Genomic DNA, 15408 nt, shown 5'->3' on the forward strand with positions numbered 1-15408 from the left:
CCCGCTTCATTCGATTGATGTACTGTTAAGATACTAAATTCTTAAGACCTATATTCTGATGTCATAAAAATACATTCTACGAATGAAAGTGGATAGAAAGTATTTTAAAATCGATAAGAAATTTTCATTCATAGTTCTGTTCGAGTAATGAAAGATTAAAAGATAAGATAAAATATAACGAAAACTTATTTTATAAATTTTGTAAGACAAAACTACTGTATGGAAATCAAAATATTTAATATCCAAGATAAAACATGAATATTTTATAAAAAAAAGAAATCTCATACAAGGTATTAAATATTAAATTTTCAAAAAAGTTTTCGTCATTATTTATTGCAGTAATAAAAATTGCACAAAACTTCTATTTACAAATAAATGTTCGTATTTACGTTGTTAAAAAAATCCTTGACATTGAGGTACCAGAAAGAATTTTTAAGCCGCTTCTTTTAGTGAATGCTGAGGCCATTGTTGACGAGCAACTTTATTATGTACGAATTTTCTAGTGCTTAGATCTGAAGCTCTGCATATACTCAACCAACTATGGCTTATGGTGAAGTACGTCAAAGTTGGTTAAAAAATACATTTTCTCTCATCTTAACTATAATAGCCACTTTATTAACCTGAAAAGCGGTATTAAAGTGCAAAAAGCAAGCAATATATTTCACCGCAAAATTCAGAAAAGTTTCTTAAAAAATTTGAAAAAAAATTAAAAATTTTTAATTTTTAAATCTTTTAAATATTTAAACATTTCAACAAAGTCATTACACAGTTAAGTCGTGAATCAAGTTCTATTTGCAACACGTGAGTAAAGCCGATTTTTCCCATGGGGGAATATTCCCTCATAATGTACTATTATTAAAATAAAAGTACATGAAAAAAGTTTTAATCTTAGTCATAGAAAGTTAAAAATAATTTCTCAGATCGAATGGATTATGCTACAGAATAGACGTGACATAGGTGCGGATTTATGCCATCCAGTGCTGTAGTACAACTTTTTTAAACATAGTCGGTCATCAAGTTTTAAGGTATAAAAATATAATACGCGGTAAGTGAAAATTTTAGATTATTTCATAAGCCTGATTTCGGGAAAAACTCGTTCTTCTATTTTTGACTCTTTTTTAAGCCTAACTTGGCCACTGGATTTAAAAAGAGCGAGATTAATCTATTATAACACAGTGTGACCTAAGCCCGCACTTATGTCACGCTTATCCGTCACCCAAGTAGTCCTTTTTGCATCGTGTTTACCACACTCGCTAAGCTCGTGCGCTAACTTCACAGTGCAACATAGGACTGCTTATGACACAAATAGGCGTGACAGCGGGCTTAGGTAGGCTGTACTGATACGATACTCATAACCTAAGTAACACTTCTGCACGGCGTAATTAGTCCTCACGCCGTGCAAAACAGTGCTACTTAGGTGACATGTATCGTAATGTACTATTAATCCTTTAATTATAGATTTTCAGTTAAGGGCGGTTGGTGGACCGCCCCCCCCCCTTTTGCATTTTGTAATTCCGAATTAAAAAAAAAATAAAAATTCGATTTAAATTTTCTTTCGCTAGAATTATTCAATAAACTCAACATTAGGCCGGTACGGAGCCAGTTTTTCATTAAAAGGTTTATTTAAAAAGTTTTTTAATAAAATTATGTTGAATTGCTATTTTCGGTTTACCGGTCAACGGTTTTTAAAAGTCCGATTGACGTTTTCTTCTGGTAGAATGATTCATTAAACTTAACACTAGACCACTACAGAGCCGGTTTTTCATTGAAAGGTTCATTTAAGAAGATTTATAATCATTGAAAAAAAGTGTTTTTACTTCCGACCATCCCTTAAGGCTTAGTGTTATAGAAGATAGTTAGTATTCTTTGATATTCTTTATGATAATCTTTTAAATCATTGATACATTTTAAGACAATTGGATAACAAGTATTTTAATGAAATATACTCTATCAAAGTTTGTAACTGACAGAATCAGATAGAATTCATTCATATGCCTTCATTATATATTCCCTATTGAAATTATATTCAAATCAAAATTTAATTCAATGTTTTTATAAGAAGCTCTTCAACATGGTAAGATTACGCGTTTTCGTAATCGTGTGAATTCATGTATTTATAAATTCATGAAATTCTATAAACTGCTCTCAATCGATTCAAAATTATATTAAATTGAGGTTAATTCTTTCCACCTTCAGGCTGACTTGTCACTCTACGATTTTAAAGCCCGCAATCACATACAACTATATGCAAATCAAACGTAATATCATTTTGTTTTTATTCAGTCATAAAAGGATTGTTTGATATTAAAACATCATTTATTAATTTAGGAGACAATTTTTCGGACAATTTCACCTGAACGTCATATTTCTTAACAGTTAAGAAGTATTTAAGAACTGTCATAGGGGATCGCATAGCTTTAGAGCACTAATCCAGTTTTAACTATTAATTCTTGTTCATATAGCTAAATTTAAAGTCGTTAGGATGGTGATTTTAGCTCAGATGACACTTTTTTTTATTAGTGTTTTAGCGAGGCGCGTTTAGATGAATAAAGAAGAACCGTCTTCTCTATCTCCACGAAAATCCATTTTCTGAAAGAATTAATTAAGAAATAACTATCAGGAATAATATTTGTTTATAGCCAAACGTTTTGGATCCGATTACGGCGTCGTAGAGTTGCTCATGAAATACAAAGCGCATATCGATTACACAGACAGTGGGAAAAACTACTCGGCCTCCCTGGCAGTCAAATTGGGTGACGGAGAGGTATTGTAGCTCCACAGCTACAGTTGGCGGAGTAAGTACCTGCTAAGCCTCAAAGCTAGTACCGAAACAGTCGTCGCGCCACTGACGTGGCGCTTAAGGACAACGTGGGCATGATCAATGATGTGGTTTGCAGTAAATAAAAGCTTCGTGAAATTTTTGTAAAATCGTTTTTTTTCGCAAAATTGCAATTTTGTCTATATATTTTAGAACGTATGAAAATAATTATATATCATCATGTATTTTCATTATTAAATAATACGTGAATACGTATTTGTGCAAAGTAATCTACTCTTATTAACAACAAATTTGAAGTTCATAATTCCGTATTTTTCTTGGCCTTGTAATTTGTTTTTTTCTGTTGAAAAGCTAAGTGATTAAAAATTTTTCGCGGATATATTGTGTATGAAAACCATAAAGGGCGGGGTTTTTCAGGCTGAATGTGAAGTTTGCAGTACGAACTCACTGGTTCCCATTCGTATTTCAATACATAAGCCTTGCTAGAAAATTCCACCCCTCCCCTCCCTCCTCGTTGAGTTTTATGGAAGTTTGATATTATTTATTAGATTGTAATGTGTATTATTTTATAAAATTATGTTTTGTCTTACAGCTAAAACATTTTTAATCAAGTAATATAGCTCGCTGTCCTACAAAATTTACAAAAATAGTTATTTATTATCACATTTTAATGTATTAATTAATTACTCGAGTAGAACTATTTAAAAACATTGTATGTAGAATTAAAAAATTAATGTATTTATCAATAATGTGCATAATCAAGCTTTTGAATGTAAATTCTTTTTTAACATTTTCTATATTGATTATACTTTCATTTGTATAATGTATTTTTTTGTAACACTAGAATGTAGATCTTAAGACGTTACTATCAGAACAGTAGATCAAACGAGTGAAGCGAGAGGGTAAATCTCGGAGATCCCAACTGCTATATTTTTATGTAGATGCTTACTTTCACTGGATTTGAAATCTTCACCAAACATGTAAAAATATTTTACTCTTGATTACAAAAGTTATTGATTAAAAATTTTGTTTTAAAGATTGTAAAGATTTTTTGTATTTTGTTATCTTATGAAGATGAAAGACACAATTCTAAATTTGAATTTAAATATGCATATTACATCCGAAGTCCATCAGAACTAGGCGAAAAAGCTAAAAATCATCATTTAATAACTTTTATTGTAAAGTCGATAAAGAGTACAATGCATATATTTGAAAATATAGATATTGACAAAAGTAAAAAGTTGACAAAATAAAAAAAAAATGTACGATTGATGCCAATTTCGCGTATAAATTGCACAATAAATGTCCCTCCGCCAGATTCATGAACGTCCATAAAATGCGTTTATACGCATTATGTGTCCTTTAGCCTGTAGCAATGAACCTCTCCAAAAAGCAAGCAATAATTCACCGCGCAATTTGATCTTCGCACGTTTCTACATAGGTATACATACGTACGTATGTCTCTAGTGCGGCGTTCACCGCCGTCACCATCTTGTGCGAAACGAGCGACCTTTAATCCCCTTCGAATTCGTCCACTGGGCGGGGATCTTTTTCGAAGACATAATTGCCTCACCTTGTACCGAACGAATTTCGTTCACTTTTCTCCTATATAAGAGCCGGGGCTCGACCGAGCTAGCATATCACTCTTTCTTGCACAGTCGAAGAGAACAGTCAAGCAAACAATCACCATGTACAAGTTCGTGATCCTCGCCGCGTGCCTCGCCGCCGCCAACGCCGGAAACCTCATCGGCGCCCCAGTGGTGTCCAGCTACAGCGCACCCGTGGCCTACTCCAGCTCGAGCATCGTCAAGTCTGCCCCCGTGGCCTACAGCAGCTACGCCGCCCCGGCTTACGCTAGCTACGCTGCCCCAGCTTACGCCAGCTACGCTGCCCCAGCCGTCGTGAAGGCCGCCGGCCCAGCTCTGGCTTACTCCAGCTACGCTGCCCCAGCTCTGGCCTACTCTGCTCACGCTGCTCCGGCTCTGGCCTACTCGAGCTATGCTGCCCCAGCCCTCGTCAAGACCGCCGCCCCGGCTCTGGCTTACTCTAGCTACGCTGCCCCAGCTCTGGCCTACTCGAGCTATGCTGCCCCAGCCGTCGTCAAGGCTCCTCTGGCTTACTCTGCCCCAGCCTGGTAAGAGGCTCCCGCTGGACACCAATTTTTACCGAAAATCCACGAGGCTACACTGTTCCACTGACTCAAGTTGCTCCGATTTTAATTGGAGAGAGCGTAGAGGATGGTTACATCACACACTCTTCATCTCTTTTATTGCCTGCTGCAATGTTCTCTGTTTCATCAGCTGTGATCAACAAAAGCAATAAATTATTTTTATTACTCAATCCGTTATATATGTTTGCGACTCCAATTACCAAATTCCTTCACCTTCATTTCATTTAAGAAAATCGCAATGGCACGTAGCTTCCTTTAACCTCATGTATTCCTTAAAATCAAAATTATTTTTACTCCACATATAATTCTATAAAATTTTTCAAACTTTTTCATTCTATAGATAAAATTATTTTTAATCAATTATCAATTATTTTTATATGTGCAATGACATTACAGAATCTGCATGTACTCGTATAGCAATACTCCTAGCAATACTCGTCACCTGCCGAAACGCCTCAAAAGTCGACGGATTCGATAGCGTTGCTTTGCTACCGCCGATGTTCCTTGAATAAATGGCTTATAAAGTTCTATAACCAAACGAAAAAAGCGCACGGACAAATGGGTGTGACTAGCAATCAGCTTACGCCGCGACCGTCTCTCACTTTTTCACTACAAAGATTAACTTATCTTGCATTGCTGATTGCTCGGTGTCTTGACGACCAGTCATTTCGAACTTTCAACGCAGTGTGATAAGGAGCTTACACCACGACTATAGGCGCGAGTATAAGCTACCAAAATAATTCGAGGATTCTCGGAAACGCGCGATTTCGATTTACATTATATCGCTGCTTCGTCGTCCATAAGAAATTTTGCCAGAGTAGTTTTTCATTGAATACTGGCAACCTACTTCACAATACATTGAACTTGCTGGTTGCATATTTAAACCAGATTTATAAATGAGTTATAAAACAATCATTTCTTACAAGACTTTAAATTAGCCTACTGATTACTGAATGACAGTTGAAAACTTAAGCGTTTCTTGCATACATGATTATAAATTAATTATTTTACTTGCAAACAACTGTTTAATTTTCGGAAGTACTTTACTTGTCAACGTCGTGTAAATGATATTTTATTCGTGCATAAAATATTGTAACACATAATAATACCCACACAATCAAATCAGCTTGAGAAACTAAGTTGGCACGATGCTTGTTTACGACATACCTATGCGTTGGTCTTTTTGGACCTTATGAAGGTCACGAGTACACACTTTTGATTTTGGTTGCCTATGCAATGCCAAGGTCGCAGTTACCAAGCAGTTGCTACTTGACCTTCCAAAGTATTTTGATTCTTCGGAGGTAAAAACCTTGGCAAAGATGAATTAGTTTTCATTGTTTATCAAAATATTGTTTTACTTCAAATATAATAATATCTATACTGGGCATGAATGATGAATTTTTCATTTCAATATACAAGCATAGTAAAATAAAAAAAAAAATTAATACAATTAATACTTTTTTCAAAAAAATTAATCAAATTCTAAACTTATAATTAAAAACTGGCAACTATACGGTACCAGTACATAGAGAACGCCCACAACTTTGAAGAATGGTTTCTTACGTCAAAATATGAAGTTCGGTGCAGTTTTATCCTATAAGGTACTTCAACCCAAGCTTTAGACATAGAACGTTTGCATTAGAAAATCTAGCTTAGGTTTCTTTTTCACAACTTTATTTTCAAAGGGACACGTCTTTTCAGATTGAGAGTCGCAGAACGAATGAATAAAAACAACGGGGAATTCGTTTTCCAGAATTGGTTGTCATAGCAACCTAAAAAAGTTCGAAAAAATAGAAAATAAAATTGAGAAGCACTTCCACAGAGTGTCTCTATGGCTCACCGTAGCCCGGAAAAACCTTGTTTTTCCCTTACGTGACTTTTTAATTTTTTAGTTTTCGAGTAGAAAAAGGATTAGGTGTCCCCGGACGATCCTTTGCGATCGCCGTGACACAGCCTACCCGAGAGTCTCAACTTTTGCCCCTCGAGGCGAGATCACTCTTTTAGCTTTTCTCAATTTATTAAATTATCATTTATTTTCTGGAAAATCGAATGTACAATATTGTGTCGAGTAAAATAAACAATAATAAAGCTAGTAAAAAATAGTTTTTTAGTTGACTTATCGCACTACCAAGGGATTTTCTTGTCTAAGATTTTTATTGAAAATGTATCTCTAATGAAAATGGACATTTTTCATAAAATCTATGTAAATAACTGTAAAAATTGTATGAAAAACTTAACTTACTTTGTACTTTAACGTCGCGAGTTATATTGCTTTGTTTTTATATTTACAGGTATTTGTTACATTTAATTTCGTATATTTTAGTAAAAATGTTTGCCTGAATAACATTGTCAACTATAGGCTTCTTCAAAATGCAAATAAGGCAAAAAACTCTTGCGATTCAAACTAGACACATATTTCATAACAATGTCAACTACCTCATATTGTTACTTTCATTATTTCGTCAAGTACATTCTAAAAATGTATCATCGCGAAAAAAAAAAGTAATGCTTAAACATATTCCGTACATTGCCAAACATTATTTAAATAGAGCTCTCCTATTTACGACAGCAGTTTTTCATGCTGTACATGATTTTTTACATAATTTCATACGATCACACTAATATTCACTTGCGACAGAGAAGCCCTATCGTTGTTCGATGAAAATGTCAGAAGAGCTGATCCCGATGAATTAATCATACAAACAGGTAGCGGTTCCCGAATTTCCGACAAAATACTAGTCTCCTTACGTCATAACACGACCGTTCACATGCATTCATCAGAGTTGCACGGTTCCGCAGCCTTGGCGAGCGGCAAGCCCCCAATTAGAGCGCCTTCACTTTGACACCGATACAATCTTCACATACGCGCGCTCAAACTCGTCCAGCAGTAGAGTTGGCAGCCCGTAGCATAGTTCTATCGTTCCCTAAAACCTGCCGCAACTTCACCTTGCAACCAGTATATAAGACCCGCGGCCCGAGCGATCCAGCACAGTACTCTTGCTTCCACAATCGAAGAGAACGGACCCGCAGAAATCACCATGTTCAAGTTTGTGCTTATCGCCGCGTGCGTCGCCGCCGCCAACGCTGGACACCTCGGCCACGCCGTAGCCACCTACAGTGCCCCGGTCGCCTACTCCAGCTCCAGCCTGGTCAAGACCACGCACTCCGTGCCCCACCTCAGCTACAGCAGCTACGCCGCACCGACCCTGGTCAAGCACGCCGCTCCCCTGGCCTACGCCGCCCACGCTACCCCTCTGGCCTACTCCAGCTCCAGCTTCCACAGGACCAGCCACTCCGTGCCTCATCTCAGCTACGCCACCACCTACGCCGCACCAGCTCCCATCGTCAAGTCGGCCCACCTCGCCTACGCCGCCCACGCCACTCCCCTGGCCTACTCTGCTCACCCAGCTCCCCTGGCCTACTCTGCTCACGCAGCTCCTCTGGCCTACAGCAGCTACGCCGCACCAGCTCTCTACAAGACCTACTCTGCCCCTGCCTGGTAAATCGTGCCTTGGAGTGATGACAGTGGATGCAACTTTTAAGCTACGAGGCTACCTACCGTCGACTTGACTCGCGCTTTGTGATATTCAAAGCGCAATGTGGACGATGGATTCATTTTGTATGATACTTGCACACTTCGCATCTTTGTACTGGATTTTCTGTTTATATACCGCCATCAGCAATAATAAATTAGTTATTAATTCATAAATTATGCATATTATTCTTTCACAAACTACTTTTCCTTTTCCGAAATCGACGGCGCACTGCGAAACTGAATGATAAAAAAGTAATGGTCACGAATTTCTACTTAAAGATACTGCATAACGTCTACTTTCTTAAAATTTACATATAGTTCCTTCAATACTTATCCGAAATCATCGATCGATGCACAGTGTTTTTAACCTTCTGGTTATTCAATCGAGAGCATCGACGCAACATTTCGAGAAAGTGATCCGAAACGATCGTTGTATAATTTTGAGTAGTGTTAGCATAACCAAATATTTTTTCTAAATATTATCAAAATTTCATAATTGTTCACAATTAAATTAAGACACAGCATAAGAGTAGCTTGATTTGAGTCGAAGATGCTCAACAAAATTGTATTCGCTAGTCCATATTACGTGACTGAAAAAATGGAATGTGAGAACTTGCGCCTAGAGTTTTACATTCTTTGAATTCATGGGAACCATGTCGGCAAAACAATCAAAGGCACGATGTGTCACTCTAAACATCACGAAGGTTCCTTGTTAGAGTCCTATGAAACGATAATTTCTACATAACCCGGTTATTTGGCTCATTTACCCCACTAGTATCCTGTATACCATTGTAACAATTGTTGATTCTTCTATTTATCCTGATTCTGACGAAAATAGAAACGCATCGACACCCGTTAAGCCGTTGCTCACTAATCTGTCGCAAACTAATTTCAATGCTGTGCTGCTACAGTGCAGGAGGTCGAAACTGAAATTTCCTATTAGTATGCCGCCGCGAGCATTATAAGAACTTAAACTTTGCGAGAACGGTTCGCTGAATTTCAGAGACGTGCAGAAATGCTCCTTGTCGTCACTCACTATTGGCAACTTTCTTTTTTCCAAGAATACACTTGGAGATTGTTTTAAAACAAGCAATACATTTTTGCCTGCGCTCATGGAATTGTATAATATACACTGAAAAAAAAACACAGCCGTTTCTGCTGTAGAACACGGCAGTTTTAGCGAGTGTCACCACGGTAGCGACTTTTCAATAAAAACAGCGAGTGGCCACTGGTAGTTTTGGCAGGTCTCGGCGAGCTGTCTCTATCTCGAGGATATTTCGGTTATGTATCACCTTTTAAACCACCAAAAATCTTAAGAAAATAGTTTTTTAATGAGTAATATGATTAATTAAATTAAAGTTATAAGTAATGATCATTATAAGAGAGAAAAATACCTTGAATAACAACCATCCCATTATCGCATGCAGAGTGACTATTAGCAAATAAGTTACGTGAACATTTTGAATGTTGTTACTTATCAGTTCCATAATGGTCATTACTTTATATTTTATCATAATACGCTCATTAAAAAAATTATTTTCTTAAGATTTTTGGTGTTTTAAAAGGTGATACATAGCCTAAATATCCTCGAGATAGAGACAGCTCGCCGAGACCTGCCAAAACTACCAGTGGACTCTCGCTGTATTTACTGAAGAGTCGCTACTGTGGCGCACTCGCTAAAACTACCGTGTTTTACAGTAGAAACGGCTGTGTTTTTTTTCAGTGTATGGTATGGATAATAAATGAACAGAGCGAATTTCAATTGACTAAATTTCTGTATTTATTACGAAGAAAGGGTTCGTCCGCCGGAGCGGACGACAAAATTTATTGAATTAGCTATAGCTGTCATGAGCGACAGACTAGATGAGGTTGAATCCTTATTCTCCTAATGGCACCAAACTCGATCGTTCCTGTTTACCAGGCATGGACGGGAGCGGGGTAGCTGCTGTAAGCAAGAGGGGCAGCATGTGCGTACTGTGTGTAGCCGAGAGGAGCGGAGTAGCTGCTGTACACAGGGGCAGCCTGGGCGTAAGTCAGATGGGCTGGGTGAGCAGAGTAGGCTGAAAAATCAAATTACACTTTTGTTATGTTAACATTCTCACTAAATTTATCCAAAAAAATTTGCAGCACTTGGTTTACGCAAAAACAAAATGCGAAATTCAATAACGATTGAAAATGATATTTACTCTTGAGAACGGGAGCGGCAGCATAGGTGTAGGAAGAGACAACCGGGCTCTTGATGACGGTCTGGTGCTGGTAGCTGGTGGCAACCGGGACGGTGTGCGCGGCGTAGACGGCGGGCGCGGCCAGGTAACCGGGCTTGGGGGCAGCGAAGGCGCAGGCCACGAGGGCGACGAACACGGCGAGCTTGAACATCTTGAGTGACTTTGGGGTTTGCTTGGCTCTCGAGGCTGACTGTGTCGATAGACTGATGTCTGACTCGATTTCGGAAAGACTTTTATAGGAAGCCTCCTTCCAGATGCGGCACGATACACACACGATCGCTATCTACATTACCCCCGAACTCATAACTCCGCTCTTGCTCTCTCGAGAAGAGAAACAGTTCGCGAGCGTATTCCTACTCCCACCGCTGCTTTAGTGTCGGCGGCGATGGCATTGCCAAATCTGAAGAAAAAAAACAATACAAAAAAAACCGGGCAGGGCCAAGGACTCGGCGTCCCCTGCATGCCTGAGTGTATTATGCTACGGCGGCCGTTTCGCAATCGCTAATTCAGGGAGAAATTGACGTGGGACCCGGGGAATAATAAAGCAATGCGTGCGTCGAACCAGTTTTTTTTGCGCGCGCGCGGAATCTCGGCGGCGTTGTGTACTTTGCCTCGAGTGATAGGGATCTATGCAAAATTGTTTTTTCGATTGACGAGACGCGATTTTGACGTATCACTCTGCAGAGGCTGCGAGTGAACTTGGAGCCGATGCGGACATTTTCATATAAATTATGTTTGCGTTCAAAGTTGATGTGTGTCGTGTGGCTTGGGTTATTCTGTTATTATTCTTCCTGCAAGGAATTCTCTATCGATCGGAATTTGACTCCAGCTATGCTTGGAAATTAAAACTCCGAAAAACGTTGTTACAATTTAAAGTTATTTAAGCTGTAATAACGTCTTGGTACACGACACGTTGCGATAAAGACATTAACGGCATGCCTAAAAACTTTGCGAAAAAAGCAGGCCTACTTGTGTCAGAAAAAAAAAACATTTCACGCATTCCACGAGACGTAATAATGACCCGAATGTGAGCGTAAATCATCTTTCGCCATCTCGAGACACGAACACATTTGGACGTTTAAGGCGAATCACGACCCATTCGTTTCAGATGGTAGACAAAAAAAGTTGCACTTATCGCTAAAATCCGTCGCCACCGTTGCAAAAAAGGGTCTGCTGCACATAACGCTGCACGGTCAATCACTTCGGATCAAAGTTTAACGCGATTAAGCTCTGTTAACCTTATTAACATAAATTACTCTTTCACATGCCAAACGAAATCGAGCCTTGGTATGCTTGTTACTGCGAATCACGCGAGCAACAATTGCTCAATCGCGGGAGGAATGTATAGAAGAACACGGATTTCGACATTTATAGTCCGCGCCAATTAAACAATCGTTACAATCCAATGCGAGCGTACGAGTCAGTATTATAAACTTTTTTGTAAATTGAGCGACATTGAAATAATAAAACGCATACAGCCATACGAAGTAGGCCGATTACGTGGCGATGTTGCATAAAACCCGACTGTATACTAGCCTATGTACGTACGTAGAGGATGAATAAGTAGCCGAAATGATTATTGATCAATGCCGAACGAATTGTCAAAATAATTAACTTAATCATTTTTATTTAAAAAAGTCAGATTTATTGTGGCATAGTCACTACGGACTTCCCCTGACTCGATCCGATCGCGAAGGATAGATCTGATCCAGATTAGGAATACATTATTTTTCGCGCAAAGTCAAGAACACTTCCTGATCGCGGTCAGTCACACGGAATGCGAAAAACAAAATTCGCTCCTCCCTCGAATATAGCCTTCTAATTTTTTCTGCGAGATCAGTGAACCCTATTTTGGAGCAATTTCGCAACCCAAGAATTAGCTTCCAGAAGAAATGAAATATTACGACTTTGTCTCGTACACAGAATGATAATTTGTTTCTAAAAATCTATGTAAAGAATTTCATGCAACGAAAACGGTGTCGCAAGCGACACTTTTCGGCAATGAAAATTATTAATCACGCAAAAAAGGACCGATACAAAAATAGAGCCAGACATGACACGGCATATCTATTGCTATGCTTACCCGCGCGCAAGGCCGTGTATGCTCGGGTACGATTTCGGTAACAGGTTTTCTTTTTGTACGGCCGTGCACCAATGCCATACTACAAAATTATCTATATCGCGCTTGAGGTGTAAAAAAAGGAATTATTACCAAATAAAATATCAGGTAAGTCAGGTCTGTCTGGTTCTGTGCGCTTTTTTTAACTCCCAGATATAAATAGCAGCAAGATATCTCCCTGTTTGCAAAAGAGATCCCCAGGAGGATTTCCTTCCGAAGCCGCGTGCGCGTCGATTAATCCTCCAACCGAACGAAAATCCTCGCTCGCGACCTCGCGCACGTGTGCTCTCCTCGAAGGCGCGAAACGCGCAGCCATCCCACGGAAATACCGTATACGGTAAATCGATTAGACGGAATCTCGGGTCTTTGTCCTGAGAGACATCCGAAGCAAGGGCCGCACAAGGCGTTAGACGCGCGTACTGTACTCGCCCGAAGGCCCATCCATCTCTTTTCCTCGTTCTCCCTCTTCCTGCGCCCGTACAAAGGAAGTCCTTGGCGCGTCTGCCGGCAGCGGCACTAAGTCCCTCTCGATTTAGGGTCCGCACATACAGCAGGTGAGTGAAGGGCCCGTATACGGCTGAGCGCGCATCCACGTGAACGTCTCTGACCTCCCGTAGAGGCGAGCGTGACGCGCGTAACGATCGTGGCGTACCTGCAACGATGCTTTCGCCGCGGCGGGAGCAAGGGTGGCGCGACGCGGGGCCTTGGCAGTGGCCGCGCAATCGCCTGCTATAAAAGCGCCGGGGCCCGCTGGCTAGGCACCATTCGCACTTCAGCACCGAAGCACGAAACCTCCTCACACATCAACATGTTCAAGATCGCCGTCTTCCTCGCCCTCGTGGCCTGCGCCTTCGCCGCACCCAAGCCCGGCGCCATCCTGGCCGAGCCCGTCATCGCCGCCGCACCAGCCGTTGCCACCGTCGCTCACGCTCTCCCGGTCGCCACCAGCTACGCCAACACCTACAAGGTCTCCTACAAGAGCCCCGCTCTCGTCTCCACCTACGCCGCGGCCCCGGCCATCGCCACCTACGCCGCCGCCCCGGCCTACGCCACCTACCACCACGCTCCTCTGGCTTACGCCGCGCCCGCGGCTCCCCTCGCCTACGCCGCCGCCCCCATCTGGTAATTTTCGAGACGCCGACCTGGTGCCGAGCTCCCAACGGGGCCGGCGGAGTTCGCTGGAGCTTTCCGGACGGATGACCGACGGCTGGAGGAGCTTCGGCATCGCCGACTCGTTGCCAGTGTACCATCATCTCGCGCACGCAAATAGTCTACAGTTTTAGGTTTAATTTCATTTAAGATAACAAGCATCAGACACGCATTGAACATCGAATAAAGTCGTTTTCCACCACATATGCAAGTGTATTTTTTCCCCCCGCATCACGATCCTTCATTCCGTATATGCCCGTATGCGTCATTACCACCTGATGGGTGTGATTGGCTGGGCGTTATTAACCGAGTTATGCGCTGTGCGGGTAATCTGCATCAAGGATCACTGTCGCGTCAGAGCTTTTTGTGTATTGTTATTTGCGATGCTAGAGTCACTAAAACAGTTGAAATAAATATATGCAGGAGATTATAGTATCGATATAAAATAGAGCACGGATTTGAAAATTGCACATACCTCATGCGTCCCATGATATTTCTGCAAACTCTCGGAATAACTTCAACTATTACATTTTCAGACGGTCTCGATCACTTTTTCACAAATACCACTTCGTTCGTCAAACTCGCGCAGCCGAACGCTCTCTAAGAAAGAAAAACATTAGTCAAAGTCAGACCTACATCAGCCAGAACAAACACTCCAGAAGCATCGATTAGCATTCGAAGGTTCAAAAAATACAGCGAAAGCGTCGCACGCGCGCTACTGGAAAGTGTCAGCCTCCAAATGCCCATAAAGAAAACACCTCAGAAATTTTCCCGCAGTCAGCCTCGCATTCAATTAACGAATTTTATATTACACTTTCAGCGACTCATCGTATATTGCCATAAGTCCTTCGGACGGCTTTCATTCCAGCTCATACACAGCATCACTTTGTGTGTGTGTGTGTGTGTATGCATGTCGCGTACAACGATTACGCTGCCGCGTTATTCCCTGCGCGTAGCTCCTCGGTTATACAATCAGCAATTGGTCAACTATAACCTACTGCGCTGAAAGGACCGCTATACGCGAGCGTATGGCAGGCAGGCCCTCTAATCGCTCAGGCGGATCACGCCCGGCGCTTCGTAATATGCAAATCGTCTCGGGATGGCTCTTTTTTCAATTATGCAGTTACATCTTTTTTTCGAATGCGGTCGTCGCGACTGTATTATGTGTTGCGTACGATGACGGCTGTTTGTTATGGTGCGTTCGTCTTATCCGCGACGGGATCTCGCGAGGAGTGTGAAAATGATGCCGGCCGTGATTCTGGGACAGAGATTGGGCGGTGATTGGTGGATTAGGCTGATTTGTATCTGAATGGGAAGAGATGAAAATATACGGAAAAATTTGTATCGTCTGTTTGCAAGGTTGTCCGACTGCGAGATAAATAAAACCGCGATGAATCGTTAAGCCAGTGCCACATTATAATATACCCTAAT

General features: G+C 40.8%; 3 protein-coding genes across 3 annotated transcripts; 2 read left to right on the forward strand and 1 right to left on the reverse strand.

The window, feature by feature from the left end:
- Positions 1–3972: 3972 nt before the first annotated feature.
- Positions 3973–5073, forward strand: LOC116416758 (cuticle protein 16.5-like). The gene has a single exon (XM_031926252.1). It carries the CDS (start codon positions 4468–4470, stop codon positions 4915–4917), a length of 450 nt encoding a protein of 149 aa, XP_031782112.1. The 5' UTR covers positions 3973–4467; the 3' UTR covers positions 4918–5073.
- A 2914-nt stretch (positions 5074–7987) lies between these two features.
- On the forward strand, positions 7988–13954 carry LOC100117351. Its single transcript, XM_031926337.2, has 3 exons — positions 7988–8448; positions 10686–10762; positions 13446–13954. Exons 1-3 carry the CDS (start codon positions 7988–7990, stop codon positions 13952–13954), a joined length of 1047 nt encoding a protein of 348 aa, XP_031782197.1.
- Positions 10241–11102, reverse strand: LOC100117459 (larval/pupal cuticle protein H1C-like). Its single transcript, XM_001602985.5, has 2 exons — positions 10671–11102; positions 10241–10544 (listed from the first exon to the last, which is right to left on the reverse strand). Exons 1-2 carry the CDS (start codon positions 10858–10860, stop codon positions 10399–10401), a joined length of 336 nt encoding a protein of 111 aa, XP_001603035.1. The 5' UTR covers positions 10861–11102; the 3' UTR covers positions 10241–10398.
- Positions 13955–15408: the final 1454 nt, after the last annotated feature.

This window comes from Nasonia vitripennis, chromosome 3 (assembly GCF_009193385.2).
Source record: "Nasonia vitripennis strain AsymCx chromosome 3, Nvit_psr_1.1, whole genome shotgun sequence".
Lineage (NCBI taxonomy): Eukaryota > Metazoa > Arthropoda > Insecta > Hymenoptera > Pteromalidae > Nasonia > Nasonia vitripennis.

Bases quoted from the DNA above. Each gene is read 5' to 3' on its own strand.
- LOC116416758 (XM_031926252.1), top strand. From the start codon at position 4,468: ATGTACAAGTTCGTGATCCTCGCCGCGTGCCTCGCCGCCGCCAACGCC.
- LOC100117351 (XM_031926337.2), top strand. From the start codon at position 7,988: ATGTTCAAGTTTGTGCTTATCGCCGCGTGCGTCGCCGCCGCCAACGCT. The intron at 8,449-10,685 runs GTAAATCGTGCC...TGAGAACGGGAG, and splicing joins ACCTACTCTGCCCCTGCCTG to CGGCAGCATAGGTGTAGGAA. The intron at 10,763-13,445 runs GTGTGCGCGGCG...GACCTCCCGTAG, and splicing joins AGCTGGTGGCAACCGGGACG to AGGCGAGCGTGACGCGCGTA.
- LOC100117459 (XM_001602985.5), bottom strand. From the start codon at position 10,860: ATGTTCAAGCTCGCCGTGTTCGTCGCCCTCGTGGCCTGCGCCTTCGCT. The intron at 10,545-10,670 runs GTAAATATCATT...TTGATTTTTCAG, and splicing joins TGCCGCTCCCGTTCTCAAGA to CCTACTCTGCTCACCCAGCC.